General features: G+C 32.4%; 1 protein-coding gene across 2 annotated transcripts in view; it reads right to left on the minus strand.

The window, feature by feature from the left end:
* LOC145738801 (zwei Ig domain protein zig-8-like) overlaps positions 1 to 21,179 on the minus strand; it is a 166,634-nt gene extending 145,455 nt beyond the window's left edge. For both annotated transcript variants that reach the window (XM_081993861.1, XM_081993860.1), the window contains exons 1-2: positions 20,936 to 21,179; positions 9,626 to 9,678 (exon numbers count right to left, since the gene is read on the minus strand). In XM_081993861.1, coding sequence (XP_081849987.1) covers positions 9,626 to 9,674 — 49 coding nt within the window. In that variant the 5' untranslated portion in view covers positions 9,675 to 9,678; positions 20,936 to 21,179. The remainder of the gene's footprint in view (positions 1 to 9,625; positions 9,679 to 20,935) is intronic.
* Between the last annotated feature and the right edge of the window lie 1,668 nt (positions 21,180 to 22,847).

Below are 22,847 nucleotides of genomic sequence, written 5' to 3' on the forward strand. Positions count from 1 at the left end.
CGCGACCGTTGTTTTAGACTAACGTATAGTATAGGTGCTAAATCCCAGCAAGAATGATATAAACTAATAGCCTGATTTATAAAGACCATTTCCTATGTGCAATTGCGCGAATAACAAATGTAAGTTCTGTAACGCCCTTCATATTCACCCATATGGATATCGAATAAACTTGTTTTACATATGTGACCGAGTGTCGATAGAGAAACACCAAAATTGGCAATTTTACGACATCCCTAAAGGACGAGGGTCTGAATACATTTCCACTATGATGCCCGCAATGCAATGTGGTGACAACCACACAGATTTGGAGAATAATTATTGTTAGCCAATAGATACACTTGATACATCAGAAGGCAATTTCAAACCCACTTACATTTTCTCAGTGATTGCCAATCTATAACACGATTATGGTTTATAAAAGTTGTCACTTAAAAATGTGATTTCATAAATATAATTTCATAAGTTTTATTATGATATGGCAACGATAATACATTTTTTGGAAAGAAGTAGTCCATCTTCACACAGTGGAGTTGTAGTGTAAGTGTAAGCAAAAAAGTCGATTTCCACAAATTCTCTTTTTTTTCTTTGACTTGAAGGTAGAGGTATGTTAATGTAAGCGAAAAGCCCCTTGTGTATTTTCAGGAATACCCCTGGAAATCACATTCTCTATGTTAGCAGCTATAATCTGCAAATCTTAAACTCTTGGTTGGAAATTAAACTTTAAGCGTAGATTCAAGATGTCAAGATCCGAATTTGAAAATTCATAGTTGGGCAAATTGAGACTGCGGCGATGAAAAGAGAATCCAGATGGATGATGAGAGGGGGCACCAAAGGCGCCAGAGAAGATGTGGTTGTCAAAAATAGGGTACACAGAGGCAGGTGAAACGAAAGAGACCCTAGAGGATGATTGTATCGAGGCGTTATGCTGGGAGGCATTTGGGAGATTGGGAAAAGATAAGTATTTAGCCGCAAGGAAGAAAGTACAATGTCCTGGTCCGTCCAGGACATTGTACTTTTTGTTAGCTAAGACAGTCAGATTTTGTGGAGATCGACTGTGTGACATATTAGGTATCATCGCAGTGTCAATTTGTTCGACAATTTCTGTAGACATTTTTTATGACGTGATAGTTCAGAAAAAAATGACTTCCCAAGTCAACTTTCCAAGCTGAAACATAACATTAAAATGTTTTTCCAACAAAACGAAAATTAAAATTTTTTTAGGTTTTATAAAGTAATTTTCGTAGCACAACGGTATTTTTTCATTTTAAAATAGAGTCATCTGCGAAATTAGGCGTAACTTTAAATAGTTTCGGCTTTCAGTGTGACCCGTCGGCAAAAGACTGAAACTTATAAATTTTAATCCACCTCGGCATTATGCACAAGTAGGAAAAAGTATGGCAATATAAATTTAAAATTAAATCTCACCCCTGGAGTATACTTCAACATGATATTTAATATTTAGATTTTGACCGCGTTTTGGGACCGCCTAATAGTTAAATCGAAATTAATTAAGTTTGAGCTTTTAAAGAATCACGTCTCACGTAATAGCATCATCAATCAAAGGATTTGTTTAAGAAACAAGCGAAGATTTGGGCGTTTATTTTCCCGAATTAGCCTCACACAGTGAACATCAAAGCCCGTAAATCACGCTCGGTTTGCAACGCACTTAACAATGAAATGCACTCAAATGTCTGAGTAATTATTGTCCATATTCATGACATTATGTAAATCTACCCTGGCTGGCCCAACTGACCGTAATGATTCAACATTTGTCACACACTGGAAAGACCTCAGTCACGTCAAAGAAATTAGAGCCACTCCATCAATTGATTGTTGATTGATCAATATTTGCATAACTCGATTAGGCCTAATCTAGTCATAACCACATTCCGGGATTAGCCCCAATTTTTCCCCTATGCACACTTTTAGTGTTTGTTCTACCAAACTGAGTTTATTTTGAAACGAGTTAAAGTGTTTTTCAGGGCAGTTAAACAGTCGTAAACGTCTGTTTCTGGAAGTTTCATTGTCTCCAAAGTGCACGCTTATATTGCTCGAATCATCACGGATCACATTTTTTGATGTTGCTGTTTCCGGTACGATAGCACTGAAAACTGGAAATCCTAATTGTCGGATCGTCTTTTACGTTCTACGAGAGTGACAAATGCACTAAAGAAAAATATGATATTTTGATCCCGGGAATAAGGAGAACACTTTAAGCTGTAAACGTTCTACTTCTGAGAAGCATTGTTTCAGTTTTTGTTTCCACTCTGCCAAATTGGAGTTGGCACAATACCGACGACCAATTAGCAGGAAACCGAAGAGCTAGCCCGTATCCAAATGAGCTTTGAATTTTGTATATACAGTGTGTACAAGATAATTATGGGAAAAAGTAAGTCAGAGATGGAGATACGTTTTTTTTATACGGTTTTGGATTGCAAATGTAATAGTATATTGTACAAGATGTCCATGGACAATTCGCCCGAGTTTTACAGGCTATTTTTATTGGAATTACTTATCAAATTTCACACAAATAAACACTTAATGTTTGAACCGTTACCGTGTTGGGTGACAGCTGATTAACTTCGTCTTTTAGGTTGAGGTGTTGAATGTATTTGATTCATTGTAAATTGTAAGTTTGTATCATTTGCTTTATCATACAATAAAGTAGATATTTTTATTCTTTAATTGAACGCTAACTGAAACTTGAACGTCTTTTTCATTGCCTCAAAACATAAGCCAAATGCCAATTATCAGTGAGGATGAAAATAAAACAAAATTATTTTATTTACTTTCAGGATTAGCTGTAATTGGTCTATTTTATATCGCACGCTGAAGATTGTCTGTGGTTGGTCTATTTCATATCGCACAGGTGCGGAAAGTCTAGGATTCTATATTCGTACTTATCCGTTTTCTAAACTGTTAAGGAATTAACCAAAATTCCTGTGGAGTAGAAAAACTTAAATTGGTTTTTGCTACAAAAGAAAAGAAAGTAAAATTTTATTTTACTTAAGACTTGACTTAAGTTAAATCAGTGACTACAGTGGATTTTTCTTTTACCTAACCTATGTAGTGCTATTTTCAGATTCTACCACTTATGCCCGGTTTCTGAACATCAAGCTCTATTGGTTCAATAGTTATCAGTCCCATATATTTATTTATTCAATAAATTTAATTGTATTTCTGACCTATAAAATTGTGGAACTGATAAGAATGTGGTTAGTATGCCAAAAACGATTTGGCCGCTCAATAGCATGGAAAATTTCCATGACTTCTTCATCAGAAGAAAAGGAAACACTTACTAGAACTTGAAAAGTTAAGTGAAGGTCCGTGACCGTCTGTCATATCTGTTTAGGTTAGGTCACTATTTGTGGATCAGATATCTGGTCGTTTTAGCTGAGATATCTTTTCCATAACTTGAACAAATAAGACAATTTATCGAATCGATATTCTTATGTGAAAGATATCTATTCGTTCAAAAACCAGACATAAGTCTAGGTAATTTTTGTTCTCATCAGTTTCTCTCTGTCTTTTAGAATAGTTGATTCTCCGGTACATTATAAGAAATTGCTCTTAATTGATACTTTATTCTCCTCTAAAATTGTTATTACTTTAATAATTTATTAAGAGAGTTATCTACGAGGTTAACTTATACTGAACTAAAAATGATTACTAACCCTTTAAAAGTCAGACATCGTTACTGTGAAACAACCAAACGACATAACTTTCAAATATGGTTTAATTACTGTTTTAAGTATTAAATACAACTTGTTGTGGACTAAATGTTTATGGAATGATAAATATGGAGATTATTTGAAAATTGTTTTAAATTGAATAATGTTCAAATATTTCCGACGATATTAATTTATATTACATAAAGTTTGTTATTATAAATCCGTTTTATAAAATGCCGAATTTAATTCAATAATTGCTTGTTACAGTTATTGGATCCCACACGCAATATTAATATTGTGTATTATATTAAATCCTAGTAAAACGGCTTTAAAAATATTGCTTTTTAGAAATATAAACCAAGCGTTTTATCCAAACATTGAGATGGTTAAATATCACGTTTTAGCGAATATTTAGGAGAAATTGTCAAATTGGTTTTCTCAATCTTTATTTTTGATTCTAACTGTAACCTAACATATCACAATAAAAAAAAGCTCTTTGAAGAAAAAAGTTGGGATAGGTGAAGAGAATGAGAAAGAGAAAAACGTAACTTTACTGAAGTTACGTGTTGAAGCATTAACAAATAGTCTATTATGATGAATATTTAAATAACCCTGTATATAAAATAATACAAAATGACCTATTATATTCAAAATTGGACAGTAGAAATATTAATATGGATGGAATTAAATGGAAACATAATTTTGATGTCTCAATGTGCTCAGGAAGCATAACATATTCAAAGTTATCAGACCTTCTGAGAATTGTCTAGAAAATTGTTAGCTTAATTTCGAAAATCCTACAAAACCAAACAAGATATGAGACAGAAAGGATATTAGAAAAACGTGGTTTTCTATATCTAACAATGGCTAGCCTTTTAATAGCGCAGATCTCTTCTTAGATAGCTTTTATGAAGAATTATGTCAAAAGAACGCCCACTTTAGATGTACCAAGGTTCCGGATAAATCTAAAGCTGTATTACTACAGAAACTTAAGCTGTTTGGAAAAATGTCAGTTAGAAATTTCTGTATTGTTTTCTAGAATTGATATTCTGCTTGTTAAGTCTTCTAAACCACTGGAAATATTTTAAATTTAGTTCTCAGGCAAACCACGTGATGTAAATTAAGATTCTGTTATTTCCACAGTGCATAAATGTTTTTAAATTAAAGAAAAGGAACCTGAAATAATTGCTGTCGAGAAAAACAATCGAAAAGTTGGGGGAATAAATCTTAACCTATTTCCTTAACGACATCGGCAGTATCTTATTAAAAGAATCTTAGTCTTGTGTAAACATGGATAGCTGAATAAAGGGAAACACGTTCCCGAAGAGTTGATATCTTATATTAAGACTTGGCTTGACAAGATTTTCAAAGAAATGGTTACGGACATGTCTTGTTTTCCGACGTCATTAAAACCATATATAAGAATGTATACGTGATCCAAATACAATCTTGGTGTAAAAGCTTTGTCATACTAAGAAAAGGCATATTTTTGCCTTTCGGCGATATGTTTTATGCTTGAGCATTGTGTTCTTATAAAGATATTGGAATTCTTTTAAGGATGTTTTAAGTCGTTGTATCTGTTTTAAATAGGTCACGTAACGGATTTATTGAATTAAATAGATCCATAAAATTCTAATTGGGGCGAAACCATAGTCAAGGAATAATTGGCTTAACGCCTTGAAAAGTTTACAATAAGGGAGGGATCAAATTTCTCTTCTATAATTAATGACGATACTGATTAATGTGGGAGTTTATAAGAAAAATCGGACAACAGTAAAAAATTACACAGATTAATGGCGGCAACTTTCTCGTCTATTTCCGAACTTGTAGATTGTAGAAACAGCTTCCATTAATCAACAAGAGCATTTCATTTTCTTTTATTGCAAATATAAATCAATTGAACCTTGTAGACACCACAATCAGGTAACCCACCAGTCCAGAAAAATATCCAAAATGGCTCGGGAACAATTTGGTTTTCATTAAAAACATGGAGAACTCCCTAACTTTGCCGGAAATATCGCGCTATAATACTTGACCCTCCAAATAGCCTGGGCTACAAAGTTGGACGCTGACAATGATAATACGAGGGAATCACAGAACGGAGAAAGCAAATAAATGGCAGCTTGAAAAGGACCCTCAGTTAATAAAAGTTGGAAGCAAGATTAATAGTCAGTTTTACTGCAAGAAAATGAATAAAACCCATCTTTATAGCATGCTAGGTATTAGAGGTCAGAGGTTAGGATTACTTTCACTTATGGCTAATATAAAATATGTATATGAAGCTCAGCATTACTGCGGCTTAAAACCAATTGTATTAGTAACCTAAAACCCTTTAAAAGGTACTAATAATGTGGCCATTTGTCAACTCTACCAAATATACTAATTTTAAAAATTCAAATTCTACCAATTTTAAGTAGAATCATCATTATAAAACTATTTCAAACAGAATTATGTTTTTGTTTTTGAATACCAATCATATTCGCATTAAAAGAGTTTTAATGTGTATACACAAGCAAATGCAGGCCAGATTTCCAACAAAATTCTCATTAACTTTAGCTGTAGCCTGTGAAATTAATACAGCCTCGGCAAGGCATTTCTTTATGACGTATTAAAATCATCGCCACATTCCAGCGGTAAAAGATTTGTGTCCTCCGGACCATAAAATGTAAAATTAACCGTAAAAGGTGGGACCAAATTAATTAAGATTTTTAAACCCAGAACGTTCGGCTATTTGAAGCCATCTCAAACCCAATAAAAATTAAATTGATCCCATAAACGCTGTCTTCTGTAATCTCTAGATATGTTTCGACATTAAGAAGCCAAGCAAAGGCTTCTTTACAATGTTGTTATATTACTTCAAAGAAAGTGGCTTGGAGCGTACTAATTTTAATTTTGAGTACTTTTTTCTTCAGCGTCCCCTCAGGGCTGATATAACTTTGTTAACAGCCAGATGGTCCGTTATTCAGTACAGACAAACGCATTTTTATTTCTACAGGAGTTTAAAAACAAACTTTTATTAATTGAATAGGTACACGTGTTTAAAACAATAGTTTCAAAAGACGTTTCAATTAAAATAAATTGTGTTGATTTTTCCGAACCGCAATTCCGTTTAATGTCTTTTTGATAGCTGAAGGTAATTACCGAAATAATAATCCTTCAATTTAAATTCATATTAAATCGGGAAAAAAAGTTTTCCGATCGGTTTTCAAAGGTCGCTTCATTATTCCAGGCATGGTTGAATTCTTCGTTAGCTTCTTTCAATACAACTGTCTAACTGGGTTGGTTAGCCCTTATTCATCAATTTTTTTACGCTTTTTAGAAACGCTCCAGTTATATTTCAACATTGATAGACCCCAATTAATCCCAGAATTTTTATTTTGAAGTGTGGTGCGTTAACTTTCTTATAACTTGACCTATTTTAAATTTAAAGCGGTTAGTAACCTTTTGTCCGCAAACCACAAAAAAAGCAATTTTAAAGTAGGATATCTATAATCCGGACGGATAAAAAATTAGATTGACGCGACCCAAAGCTAATTACGTTTGCATGTTGCATGCTCGGTCTTTCCAATACGGTTCAAATAAATCAGCTTTGACTGAATGTGGCAAATACCATAAAACTTGGAAAACCAAGTCCCAGGAGGCTTAATATTTATCTCGTTGGAGACTTCCTAACGTTCAGGACAACTTTAAGTTTTAATTTTATTTTTATTGGGTAGTGAAATAGCGTGATTTTGGCCGTAATTCCAATGCATAAATCTTTCTGATTGTCCCAGATAGAAAGCTCATTCAAACTTGGAATAAGAAATCGAATTTACAATCACTTATTTCTTTTCATGTTTATTCGATCGACTAGAAACTGGAAAACTGCGTTCTTAGTTTTATTCAAAAATTTTACCAACATTTTGTAGTACAGTGGTTTCCAATACACTAAATACACAAACTGCAGAAATGTAGAATTTTTGCACGATTTGTTTTGTACAAACCGTTTCTAAATAACTTATGGTATTTTAGGTTTCAGTGTTTGAAACATTCTCGATTCAATATTTGTCTAATTATTAAACTGGTGGAGCAATGATTTTTACCTTAAGCATTAATAACAGTGAAATCATTTCTCAAGTGAGACATTAGACTGTAAATTTACTTAGGTTGCCACTATCTTTCTTGATACATTCAATACTTTACGCAACCTTAGAATAGGTAGTTTGTTAGTACAATTTTCATTTTAAGTTTTAAATAATTCATAAAATTTGTGATTTACAAATATATGTAGTTTAATAAAGCTTAATAAGGCTGCTTTAAGAACATGAATTACATGAAAATGTGCAGGGCATTTTAAAAAAATATAGGGTTTTAAATTTTTTTCATTTTCATAATTAAATTTAGACAGTTGTAAAAGCTAAAATTGTAAAATACCCGTCACGTAACTTTGATAATACAATTTTGAACTTGCAACAGTGTAAAGTCTAGTTGACACCTGTCAAAATCAGTCACACGACTTTTGAAATGTCACTCATACAAAAATGTTATTAGATGAGATGAGAACATTTTTTTGTGCTAAATTTACTGGAATATTAATATTTGTTTATTACTTTGAGATAGTAGTCGATCAAAAGTCCGTTTTGAGCAAAAGCTATTAAATCCAAATGAAGCAACCAAAAGTGGAATCCAATACAAAAAATGAGACTGTTGAAACGAAGAAGTAGTGATAATCAAGGTATTAAATACATAAAATATACTAAAAGTAAACAAAAACAACACTGAAACTGAAAGCAGCTGCAGTACTTACTAAATTATAATTAGTTGCCTTAAATAAATTTAAAAAAAAAATGCTTCACTTCTTACTAATTATATGCTAAATCAACTACAAAATTATTTTTCACACACTAAAAAGTGATCAAAATGTTACTATTTATTTGCTGGTAAATTTCATCACGAACACTATTTAAAACTTCAGCAGGAGGTGATAAATGCATTCCGATCAAGCAAAATAAAATAAATCCATTTGTTTATTTGTAATAACTTTATATCTGAGTAATTAATATAAAAAATACATGTACATGTTATACAAACTAGGTATTGGTGTAGTTCGATTTTAGTCTCCACAGCTCAAAATTAACTCAAATTGATTTAATCTTTTTGTCTGATTAATTATTCTGTTAGGACTGTGTTTCGAATCTGTTAATTAACTTAGCAAAATACTGGATTAATTTATTAAATAAGTAAGTATAATTCTCGATTTCAGTGGAATCTAGTCCAACCAAAAAAAAATTCATATAATAGTTGACAAAATATGAATATAAGATTTTTGACCCTAAAACTCCAAAATAATCCATAAGGGGCAAGTTACGACCAAAAATGTATGAAATTCCAAATTTCTCCGAGAATTTTATCCATTTGCAATACGTGTTCTGAAGTTATTAAATCCCAAATAAAAGTCAGACATTCCTTAAAATATCAAAACGGCATATTTGGGGCTGGCAAAAAAACTATATAAATTCCACTGTTTTGGTTTTAAACCGACTTAATCAGATAGTTAAAGTGTTTTATATCGTTAAACAACAAATTGACTGTAAAAACTCAAACAATTTTACAAGAGGACATTTCCTTGGTGGGTGTTTACGAACGTCGTACAGACATTAGCAAGGTGATATGGTGGCCCTTAACTGTTTGATATCGGACTTTTATAGGCACCTTGGGACAGTTAAAAGGTTTCCTGTTTGCCTACATTTCATTTTAGGGCGAAGAAAATTGTTTCCTTTCTGGCTACGTAAGTAACACTGAAATTAAACAGATATAAAAAGTTGCGTGTCACCTCATAACAAATTATGAAAAATAATTTTGTTTTTGCTATATAACAAGCTTGGAAGTAGAGTTATTCGGAAATTACTAGGTGAATGTCACAACAGGTTGATTAATTGCAGGGTTAAATAGCGGAATGTATGAGAAAAACTTACCTTTAAGTCTGTTGGTGAACAGCCATAATAGTATGATGCGGCAGTTCATAATTCTGTAACAAAAAGTCAGCTGTTAGTTTGTATTTAACCACTTGTTGACGTTTTATTATTATAAGAAATAGTGGTAAAAAACCTGTAGGATTTAGGACAGCTGACATCTGTCAATAAAAACGGGTTAACTTTGTTTATAAAACCGAACTTGTCGTAAAGTTTATTCGCTCATAAAAGTATAAAGTCTCTATTTTAATGCAGGATGCCGTCGAAATGGGGACAGTGTCTCCAGTTAAACATGCCGAATACTAACTAGTTTTTCCGTCAATACTTTATCAAAAGTTTTAATGAAAATTCTAACTCTGTTTTGCAAATCAGCGGCTTGAAAAGCTACTACCTACAGATAATACCGCGGATTTTAATATACCTATCCTTCTCCTCTCTTAGCGTCACAATAAAAGTTTAGTAGGGTCTCTAAGTGATTTTCCTTTTTACCGGAGGCAACACTCCAGAATATAAAAGCATTCGAAGCATTAACCTCCCTACTTCAGGAAAGTCCTCGCTTAAGAAACTATTATAATAAATTCTTCACTCACTTGTTTATTAAATTCGCTTCGAATGGATTATTAAGCATCTCACAACTTTTAATGGGTACCTTACTTTACGGTCTGTTTAACCAAGAACTCAAACTTGTATAGAACAATCACTCTAAAGATATTATTGTTAAGTCTATCATTAAACACAAACGACAAATTGTATTTTAACGTTAAACAACTGAGAGGATTCTAAGATAATTTTAGTTTAATTGACGTGGTTTATTGTATTTATTTCTAATAACATCTGGTATTAGGTGATAAATGCAGAAATTATTAAAAATTCTGAAAATCAGTAGAACATAATATAGTCCAAACCAGTGTAAATTAGTATAAATCAGTGACAAAGACAAAATCTTACGAATTAGATCCCATACGTATTTCTGAAACTGATCGCTAATACTAAAGCAAGCCAACATGACAACTGCCATTTGACATTAGTCATGAAAAGAGAATGCGTGAGCTAACAAGTTTATCCTAACGAAGATTTTAGCCTTGGCAATTGACTTGGAAACTGTGAAAATTGACTTAAAAGGCTTAAAAACTGTCTTTGTAGTCAGTCGTTATAGTTTTCAGATAAGTCGAAAAACTTTAGTAGTGAAAATTAGGTTGTAGTCATGAAAAACTACTTTATCTACAATTTTGTACTACAAATTCACACATTTCAACCTTGAAAATGGACTTGGACACCAAAAAGTAACTCTAAACCAATGAAAAGTGACATCAAAAGCTTAAAATTTCCATTTGAAGTAAGTTTTCATAGATTGAAAATACATTTCAATATTTTCGTCTTGAAAATAGTTTTAAATACGGGATATTGACATTAGATTGATAAAAATTGACTTGAAGACTAACTTATCAGGTTTGTTTCCTTTGCTTTTGATGTTCTTAGAACTCTAGACTATTTTTAGGGCTTTAAAACTGCTTTCAGCTAGGAAAATGTTAACGAGTTTTAGGGTGGTTATCTTCACCAAGTTTTTGACATAGGAGCTTTAAAAAACTATTTTTACATTTTCCATAGGTTTAAACATGCCATTTCACGCTTTGTCAGTATTAAATTGACTTCTAGACGCTTCACTTTGCTTTAAGACTGAAAAATCAAGTTTTAAACAATTTTTTCTAGTAAAAGTTATGTTTCAGACTCTTCATTGATGAAAGTAAACAATTTTGGCATTAAATGCTACGTTATTAGTCTTAAACACTAATTTTTAGAATTAAATTAGTCCAAAAATTCGGACTGTCACCAGTGTTTAATTGAATAAAAAAAAAAAAGAAAATCCTGATTTTTGACTATTTTCAGTGTCAAAAGTTAACTCGTAAACCTCACAGATGACCAGATTTGAATCCTTTTGAACCATTTTAAAGAAAAAAATGCAATAACCCAAGTAGACATTTTTGTCAATTTTGAATAATATCCAGTGAGCGTAGAAAATAAAGACTATCCCCCTATATCGACGCATTTAAACAATTTTGAAGGTCTGTGTCTTCCTTAGGAAGCGTTCTTCAGGAAAATGACATAATGCATGTCAACTTATTTTTTGATTGGCTATCCATTGATGAATTATTGACATTTAAAACTGGACCACCCTGTATTTATGTCAAATTCTTACAATTTCTTGGGCAACCTGTATATTAATATGTTGTTAATAAAACAAAAAATCGTGTTTTATCAATAAAGCAAATTAAAATTAGTGAAACTATGCATACATTTGACATTATCCAGCCAAGCTTTTAATTTACGAACACAAATAAAAGAGCAAATTTAACAAATTGACAATCCCACACATACCTATCTGTAATTAATACGAAATAATAAAATAGGGGTGGCGTAGTGTTTTCCTACTGATAATGGAAACATTCGAATAATAATATTTTCATTGGGTACATACTCTATTCAATCCCTTTCATTAATTTAAAGGTGACACTGTTTCAATTTATTTCACCCTTATCGCAAGCCCGTAAGTATGTAATTGCCATCTATCAATTTCAGAAGTTCAGGCCAAACTTCTTAAATCATTTCCAAAAATTAATTATGCCAGAACTTGAGTGGGAAAGTAAGAATCAGCCCTCAAAACCTAATCATTGAAAACCGCATTATTTCATTCAACCCTCTCAAAACTGTCACCGTTTTCACGTTATCCTGCTATATTGTCAACAAAGTTACAGTATAAGTTAAAATATTTAAAACCGATGATCATGAGGTGAAAGTCACTTGAAAAGGTAACGTCAATTTTCTATGTCAAAATATTTGAATTGGCAAGTTTTTATAATGGAAACACTAAGTCAAGTTACATGACTTAGTGTTGTTTCTCAACTACCCCCATATCCATGGGGATAGATGAGATGCATTGGCCCTTTCAATAATTAGTCAAAATCACCAATATTTGTGTTTATTTAATTAGTTTTCATTTCACAACCCCTATAAGATGTGAATAAAAAGGTTTCTCTCTTCTCTTTATCATTCTAATTTTATATTTTTCACACCTGTCACTGAAAGCATTTATTTTTGGTTACAATATGAGACAATCTAGTAAATGTAGAGTTATCTTTCACTATCCGAAACTTAAATAATAAAAGTAAGGAATGTTTTTGCCTTTCTGGAAATATACCCAAAGTCGCGGAATGAAGTTAAGATTTACCAAAAGGCAAAATAAAAAGCCGCTTTCTAACGACTTATTCCTAGAATGTTTTTCTGATGCACTAAACAAGAAAGTAATTCCGAAATGGCGGTCGTGTGTCAAAACGACTAGAAAGGAGCATTTTAGGGTAAAAACTAAAAATAATGAGGTGGTTTGGTCGGGCAGCATTACCGTAGAGACGAGTCTAAAATAGTAACGTAATCCCTATTTTTTAAATGTCAGGGTAGATTTATCCCCCGTGTATATTTAGCAGAATTTAGAAATATGAGGGCTATTAATATGGGGTATATTAAACATTTAGAAGGAAGGCGATAATTCTCTCAAAGCTTTTAAAAAGATAACCCTCCACGTTTTGTCACTGCCAGAGTTCATGGTTGTAAAAGATGGACGAATTTTTTGCCACGTAACGATCTTATATGCGGAATTAGGTTGTGACGGGTTCTTCATTTATCTTTTCACACACAACAGGAGATATAAACAATACATAGACAATCTATATAAAGAGGTTATAAAGAGATTGAACTTGGCAAAAGTTTTAAAAGCCAATCGTATGTGAAACTACATAAACATAGAGCTTTTCTACTAGAATGTTGCATAGTAAAAGCTTTCGTTATAACTCGGCCAACTTTCTTCGGTAATGGCCTGCATCAATATTGCATACAATTTAGGGATTCTTATTCAACCTACATGTAAATGGGACAATTTCTGGCAGCTCGTGGTTTTATTTTGTTCCAACGTGAAGGAATCTTTGTATCAAAACGACGTATTCTTTCCATTCAAACTCTTTATTTATTAAACGAAAAGCCCCGGCGTGCAGTTATATTGTTTGCTTTAAAAAGTTATTCGTTAAAATGTAAATAAATTACGCTCGTCAGCGTTAGTAGCTGCCTTCTGAGGATTCCGGTTTTCCGAGTAATTAATTTACAATTTCAAACACTTATTAATCTTTTCCTCTTGGGTTTTGTGTTCTGTTTACGAAATAAAAAAGCCTTTCCTTCCTCACTCTCTTTCGCTTTATATAGTTGATTATGATTTCCACTCCTATATCCGATTATGGAATCTATAATCTTAAAATGCACAATAGATGCAGCGCAAGGCTTTATTTAATGAATTTTTATCGTCAGATTAAATAACCGCGTGAGAAGAAAACATAATTAAGTTTCCCGCAATAGAGGTTCTTATTTTCTTCACTCCGGAATAGATTTCATTTCGAATTCGTACAGGTTGCGCCAATATTAAAAATCGCTCTTCTTTGGCAGTTCTATTGTTCCCTTTGCTTTGAATACTCTTGATATATTGATATTATAAAAACGCCAAGAATAGCTTTTTCTGTCACCATATGTCGTCGGATAACATGCACAGCAAAGCAGAAATATATTCGGATATAAAACCAAATTAGGTTGGAAAGTTATGGTTTTTGATGATTCAGTGCAAAACCGTTTTGTGCCACTTTGCCTTACAAACTTTGCCCAACTTGAGAAGTCGGAACAATAGCACAATACGAACCCCAAAGCGTAGACATGGCAGTCATTTATTTTTCAAAGATTGCCCTCTATAATCACGGAATAATTAAGAATCAAACTTTCCTCAAATTACTGTTATTAATGCAGCCAAGCCACAACAAAAATTTAACTTTTCTAACTTTAGCCCAGAAAATCAGTGCTCTTATTCATGAGTTTATAAGCGGAGAAGTCAATGAATTTTTTATCAAATAATTACCGTAATTGAGCACTAACTCTGTGACTAATCCATTATAATGCTTTTTTAATGTAACTATTATTGTGTTATCCTGGCTTTGTCTAGCCGTTTCTAAAATTATAGTAGTGCATTTTAGCTATATATCTACTCTATATCTAATCAACTTTCTTCAATTAATTAACTTATGTTCTCTAGGGACTTATAAATTATTGAATAAAATAAAATACTCAACCCAAATTATACGTCATCCTTAAAAATTGGAAACGAGTAATCGTCGTGTTATGATTGATACAAAGGGTGCCAACAACAAATTATGGCAGGAAATGTTTGCCATACAATTTATTTTTACTTAATTTAAAAAGTTTGAATTCGTTGTGGCCCATATTTGTTTAAAACCATAATAACAAGTATTTTTAGTAAGCAAGAATTGACAACTGTCTAAATATCTGCAGAACTAGTGGCGTGGTTTATTAAATACAGGGTGTCCCTGAAAAGTCTTTACAACGCTCTGCCGCAGTCAAAATAGTGCTATTTAGCCATATTTGCCTTAATATAAAAGTTGATAATTACAGAGCTACTTCTGGAGACTGTTTTAGACTGAGATTAGCGTATATTTAGTAGTTTAAACGCATTTTTCTGCATAGCGAAATGACTAAGGTATACCTTTTCTAAGCAGAAATAACAGGCCTTTATACTAAAAAGTGATTTAGCGTTACCAAGAAAAAATACAAACGAATTAAACAAAATGCTTTAATCGTATGTGGCGCCCTCTACGATCAATGTAAAAGTCGTTGGCAGATATGAATTCCCCATCTCGAAAAACCCTTTCATCAAAATCATTTCATAATTTTAATTGGTTTGGTATAAAAACTACGATTAAAAATTGATTTTTTAATTTTAACTTTGCCGCCCTGTAGCTCTGTAATTATCAACTTTTGGATTAAGGCAAATCGCTTTATTTTGACCCCAGCTAACTGCGGCAGAGCGTTGTAAAGACCTTTCAGGGACACCCTGTACAACTGTATTTGACATTAATTTAAGGAACCTCATAACGTAATGATCCAAAGATGGTTGAAACCAGTTATTATCGTAATAAAAAGTAATACAACAATGGATTTTATTGCCAAAAAAAAATACCTTCATTAGCTTTTCTATAAAGCTGGGTTAGTTGACTTAGGGTAGATTAATGTCAAAGTTCAGTTTTTGCTATGTATAGGGTGAGTCTGGGAACTCCCTTATTTATAACTAATTATATTTTATACAGGGTGTCCCACGACCAAGGACATCGATTAATATAAGAAAAACTAGTGATTAAAAAATTTTAAAAAATTTGGTAGCATTTAAGTCAGCATAGCCAATCCAACCAAACGAAAATATGTTGAATGTTAATAACACATCCGGTTATACCGGAAGTAAGTAACAACTTGCTTATTTTGAATGGAACACCCTGTATATTATTATATTTTTGAATACTCCTAACGATTTTAAATATTTTTTCTGTATCATATTTAAATCGATCTGCAAATGTTTTCGAGATATTGACGTTTGAAAAATTACATTTTCAGACTTTGGAGTTCACAGCTCCTAACTAGAATCAGCAATCTAATTTTTTTACTGGTATAAAATTTTTGACACTTATAAGAAGATACGAACATGCAAGCGGTTTTGCTCTGTCTTGTTAGAAATCTGAAAATGTAATTTTTCACAACAAAAATAATAATATACGGTTTGTTCAATTTAAAATAAGCATGTTGGTATCTCCTTCCGATAGAACCGTTTATTGAAAATATTTTAGTTGGATTGGGCATGCTGTTTACAAAATTATCAAAACTTTCCTATCGGTAGTTTTTCTTGTACCTATCGGTATCTTCCGTCATAGGACACCCGGTATAAATAAGTCCTAAATTCACAAAAATGTTTGTATAACATCTTGGGTATCAAAAAGTATTATTAGAAATCGAATAAATTAGATTAAAACCACTTTTAACTTAAAATTCAACAAATTTCAATTACAAAACTTTTCACATTGCTGTGTTGAATAATTTTCTCAAAAATACAAGTTAAATCGGACTTTTATTAGGAGCATCCGCATTAAGAACAGAAAGAAGTTCACGAAAGCAAAGTTTTATCCAAAGCGGAATCAAAACATTTAAACTGCTAAACAATGCCAAGAATTAGTCTTTTGACATAATTAATTGAAGCGGTATTTGTTTTGTATTTAATAAACTTAATTTACTTTACCTTTTTTCTAACCCTCAGTATTTAGAAGCTTTATTATTCATTATCTATTGTACTATTGTTTTGTTCGATTAATTATTGAATGTTCAAATTAAGTTGAACCTTTTTTTAGGTATTACCTGAATACAGATATTGAAGCTAAGATACAGGGTGAGTAGTCTTTGAAGGAATCGTGGAAAGCAACGTGTGTAAGTTACAGGGTGGTTTAACCAAAAATATACAAAGCGGCCCATCTAAAACAAACCATCAGGGACGTTTTTAGGAACCCTGTAGAAAAACCCTAGCACACGTCATTATTAGTCTATTAAAAAATTCAAAGGTCAAGCTTTTCAAATGGAAATGTATTGCTTTAGGGTTGTCCTTGAAATTATAAGCATCTTCCATGTATCATTCCTATACCACTGTTCTGGAGAAAATGGGCTTACAAAATCGAAAACTATTGCCTTGTTAGGTTAGGCAGACGGGGAGTCTAATCATTTACTTGTTAAATTAAACAAAATTATGGCACAACACAATAATAAAGCTATTAAAATTAAAAAAACGTCGACTTAGTTCATTAAAATAATCATATAAGATATTGTATGTTTCAAATGCTGGTTAATTTCGATGCAGTAGTACAAATTTGATTCTAACTGATTTCTAACATTTTGTGGAATCTGCAGTGTAATTTTGTCACAATCCTGTGCAATTCTTTGACGCAAGTTTTCTAATGCGGTAAATTAGGTTAAGTCAGGTGTAGCATACATTTTTGATTAGAGATGCTCCCAGTGGAAGAAATCTAACAGAACCTAATCAAGATAAAGTACCTGCCATTCATTAGAGTCTTTCCAATTCATTGAAGAGGAAATGTATGTTTGTAGTAAAAAGAAAAGTATTCAATTAAAATCCATTTTCTAGAGAACGGTTAAAGGTATAGATAGGATATATTACATGGAAAATTGTTAGAATTTCAAGGATAACGTAAAAAAAATAAAAAAATTATAAATCCATTTGAAAAGCTTGACCTTGATGTAATAAATAACCTTTTTTGGAACACCCTGTATAATAGACATAAAAGTGACTTATTCGAAAATAAAGTTGACGTCCAATTGTTTAACTATACGAAAGAATACATACAAGTTAATTGCTTTCAGAATTTCTATTATTTTTATTTTTTAAATGAAGCTGGCATTGAAACCTTTATAAATAGTGCAGTAACCTCATAACATACAAAGAAAAACTAGCAGTAAATATGTGTTAATTTTTTTTAGCTAAAACCAAACTGCTGTATACTAAATTGGAATGAAAATCATGCACCATCACCTCATCAATTCATTATCTCCGTTTGGGGTGCACAAATCGAATATTTTCCGCTCGATTATTGCATACAAACATCGAAACCTAGTGGGAAAACTTTCTGATACTGAACTAATTATATACCTCAGATAGTATGCTCCGATCTTTGCGCTTTGTGCGAGTTAGTCCAATCATCAAATATCTTCGGTGACTCGGTGTTGTAGCGAATTTCCATAGTTCAATAAAGCCGAAACTGAATAATTATCGTTAGCCACATGACACTTGAATCGAGCTAAACCATTTGGAAAAAGGTTCCACAGAAGCCATCAAAATAATTGGAAGGATTATAAATTGTTCCGCGAATTGTTGATTCGTTTACTGGCGTAATATTGTTCGAAATGAGAAAATAATTTCCATGCATTTGGGAATTTTGGAACGCAATGGAATCAATTTGATCTCATTAATTTGGGGGAGATAATTATTTGTTTCACAGCAGATGCAGTGGATATTACTGTAATGTTTCTCTATTAAACGGTCGATTAGTGGAGGGAATCTTGTTAGGAATGGTGAAAGGAAAAGTTAATCGCGAAGTATTAAAAAAAGTAGCTCAAGATCAAATTATGGCTTTAAATCAGGATAAAGAAGAACCCATTGGAATTGAAAAGATTTGCTCCGCGACATCCGGCTTAACCAAAAAAAGGTTTTGTTTAAATGAGCGTAGCCCGAAATCGCTTTAATGAAAATTCGCCAAAAGGAGTTCATTTATTTTTGAAATCGTCTCTGCCGTTGGATACTGGGTAATATAATCCCTCAATAATGGAGCTAGCGTAAAAAAGATTCTTGATGATGGGAAGTAAAATCGTTTCATTACGCCAATTTATACTGTAGAATTGCTATTGAACTGGTTTACCATACTTTTTCTTGGTGCGGATGCACTTAGCCGTCTTACTTCATTGGAAAGCACGTGATAGCATCGTTCTAACAAATGACTGTTTTATGTTTGAAGTCTCTAGAGAGGAAGCTCCAACGGAAGTGAAGGTATAAAACACCTCTGAGAATCACCATTGCAAAAAAAATCATTTCAAGGGAATATATTTTCTTAAGCTGGATTGCATGGAGAGGATTAGGTAAGAGCTTTCCCGTCTTTTCCATTTAACAAATACCATGGAACATACGTAATTTTATAAATTCTAATCCAAGCAGAGCGCCTCTATTGTGCATACATAACATTCCAAGATTCCCTCCCCAGATTAACATTAGAAAGAATGGCCTCAAGGAAAGCGATGCAACGCTAAAGAGAAAATAAGAATCTTCCGGGACTGCGACGTAAACATAAACACTTTTTAATTTAAGAAAAAATCAATGACTTCTTATTAGCCGCCTCTAAAGAATAGCAAAATTGCCCTGCTTTTTCAGAACGACATAAATAACGTCAGTAACTAGGAGCGTCCGATTTTGTATTCCTTTTAAATAAACAGAGATAAAGATGCTCTCACGTAAGTGGGTCAGCAAAAACGATTATGTCTCTACAATTCTGCCCAGAGGCACATATAAACCTATAAAGATAGAGCTATAACGCGGTTTAAACGAAAACATTGCATCCGCTCTCTTAGTGTCCTTTATCACTTCAACTGACATTTACTCTGTACACCAACTAGACATTTGATTATAAGTCAAAACTTAAGTATCACGTCAAGTACACATTTGAAAAATGATCTCATAATTTATTTGGAAAATCGCAAAAAAGTTTGGTCAAGTTTTTAGCACTTATCCGATAAATATTAAAATTGTTTGAAATTGTTTGAAATGAGATATTTGGATTAAATTGATCTGATCAAAGTATGTATTATTTCCTATTAAAGGTTAGTTAGTTTTTTCAACAAACATGTGATATTTGTCTACAGACATAGAATAGCAGCAGAAAATATGTACTGGTGTCAATGGGCATATTAGTTAATCCTGCCCTAAAAATGTCTTTATGTCAATACTGCATCAAGTTCAGTTTTCGTAGATTAAAAATACACCGTTGGATATTAAATAGTTTAGAATAGTATTTCTAAAGATCAATGAAGTTCCCATTCAAATCACTAATATTTCCCACTGTGTATGGTGGTAATAATATTTATTTATACTGAGACAATCAATCCATCAAAAACTTTCTGGTCAGTACGAAATCTGGACATAAACAAAGCTATTGAAATAAATAAAAAAATTAATTAACTTAACTAAAATAAAAAATAAGTCAAAAAACATAAAATCTGCTACTATAACAGGTGTGAGTTTTTCTTATTGTTCCAAGAAAATTACTTCTTACAAACCTCTTCTCAAGTATCAAGTAGCTTGAAAATACTCGACATCAATTCCAGCTAGGTAATAAAAAGATCAAGTCAAGTATTTTTTTATAAAGGTCAATGTTGCTTGACTTGATTAGATCGTAAAGCAGACTTTTTTGCTTTGTGTGGGTTTCAGATACAGATTTAGTAAACCAGGTACATGTCAAAATCAAATAATAAAAACTAGCAAAAATTAGGAAGAACATCACGTTTGGCCAGAGGCAGAACCCAATAACAGAAAGTGCCTCGTACTCAGTTCAGACAAATGTGGTTCGTTTATTTTTCAAACAACCAGTGAGCAAATTTTGCGGAAAGAGGGTTGCTTTCGTGCATTTATTATTGCAACCCTTTTCATTTTGTCTATTTTCAGTTAAAAAAAAAACAACCCACAATGCGGTTAAATAGATCCAAATATTTTTCAATCAACCGCACGGAGTGTTTAATGCTGTTTAACAAATGATAGAGTTTGAGGGCCCAGTCAATTTTAAACTCCCCAAACCCTTCGAGTAAACACTAAAAAAAATTACAGGAAAAGCTACGTACTTATTAAGTTTCGCCACTTTTAAACTTGTTAAGACTTCAAAATAGAGAATGGAATAAAACTGTCACGATGTCACGAATCGAATTCAAGACACCACCAACAAAATCACATTCCTCAAATCACAACTAAACAAAGTCAGTTTTATCGAAGCACTCGGAAAATGCAGTAAACACGTTCTGGATATTCCGGGCTTATATTAACGCAAGCTTACTTCACGGTCTGGATGTTGTTCGTACACTAACTTCCGAATCGCGCGGAAACTCTACAATACTCCCGATTCGGGAGTTTGCCTGCTACCGTTCTATGCCATTCGAGCAACTCTATTCCTACGAGGAGCTCATGTTTAGTCCTGGAAGAGTAAGATGAAATTTCATGCTACTCGTTATTTAGTGTGGTCTGACTATTTTTTTATTCATCCCAGTTCCGGTTTAATTAATTTGTTTTTTCTAATTTTCTCCAAGTCAAGGAAATTTTCTTCCATTACGTTCACTCAGGTTTTTACTAAATTTACAATGTATTTCTGTCTAGAGAATGTAATTATCATAGGTTTTTATGTATTGTTTGTTAATATGTTTTTGAAATTATGAATTTAGTGTCTGTTAATTTGTCTTGTTAATTGAGAGAATGGAGATGCCACTGCTCAATTATACTGTCAGAATAATGCCTACTAGTTTAACTGCTCTAGTCTCAAAGGATTCAACTGGGCTGAAGGCCTCAAGGGTTGAAACCATTGTCGAGAATGAGAGAATTTGATTGATATATTTGAGAAAGAAAGTATCCAGCTATAAACTAATTCAAAATACTTTAAACTTCTTTTTAATCAAAACACAAGTGGTACACATTTTTTTTTGTGTAGTGTCCTAAAAAGAACACGACAGGAATAATGACATAAAAACGAATAAAATTTTCTAAATTGCACCATAAATATAATGACAAAAAACACCGAGGGTTATCAAAATGTATGTTGTCATGTCACACGTTACGGTCTCTAATCTCATTAGGGAAATCATCCGAACTTTTGAGCAGTTTTATTAAACATACCGAATAATGGAAAAGTGTCAGCAGAAATAGAGTCACCGGGGAGTCATACTTTAATTATAGGATTATCAATCGGGAGTCGTGTTTGGAGAGTAAAATTTCACATTATTCCCAGTTTGTCTATGTGGGTTGCCTGATCGGCATTGTTAAGTTCCTATAAGAAGGTTTAAAAACATCGTCTTTTTTGATCTGAACTGTCTGAACCGTCTCTTTGAACTAATTTTTAATTTGAATTCTGCACGTCTATTGATTTGAAAGGCTGAATTAAAATTCAAATTTTGTAACAGCATCAAATTTTATAATAGTATAAAAAGTCGAGTATTCTACCACTTTTTATATATTCTTCATATTCATATTCTACTCGTCTTTCAAAAGGTCATAACTTGAAAATTATCAGCTTAAAAGCACCACACCTTACTTGATGCGAAACAATTATAAACAAAGTTTTAATTAAACAATTACAAATATTTGCGCAGACTTGCCAAGCAATTCTCACCTTTAAGAATGCCTTTCTTAATAAACCTTTATTTAAGGCCTCAGTTATTCTGTATGCAGTCGGAGTTTGTTCGCTAGTTTTAAGCTAGTTTGGGAACTTTCGAAGGCTGCAACTCTTGTCATCGAAAAGAAAATTAGGAGCGTCAGCTCGTCATGAATATATATATTTTAACTTACATAATTAGTGCAGTAAGTTATATGTGAACTTGCACTAATTGAATTAGCTCCCTCTTGTGTGGGTTTCATGATTACCATTTTTAAAAGATAACTTTAACATTTTATTTCTTAGAAATTAAACAGTTTAATGGTATTCAGACCTTTTGTTTATAAAAAAGTGAGGATCAGGAAATAGTTATATTAAGTTATAGGCTACAGTAAAAA

The sequence above is a fragment of the Ips typographus genome, linkage group LG16 (genome assembly GCF_016097725.1).
Source record: "Ips typographus isolate SLU linkage group LG16, UJ_Ityp_2.0, whole genome shotgun sequence".
NCBI classification, from domain to species: domain Eukaryota; kingdom Metazoa; phylum Arthropoda; class Insecta; order Coleoptera; family Curculionidae; genus Ips; species Ips typographus.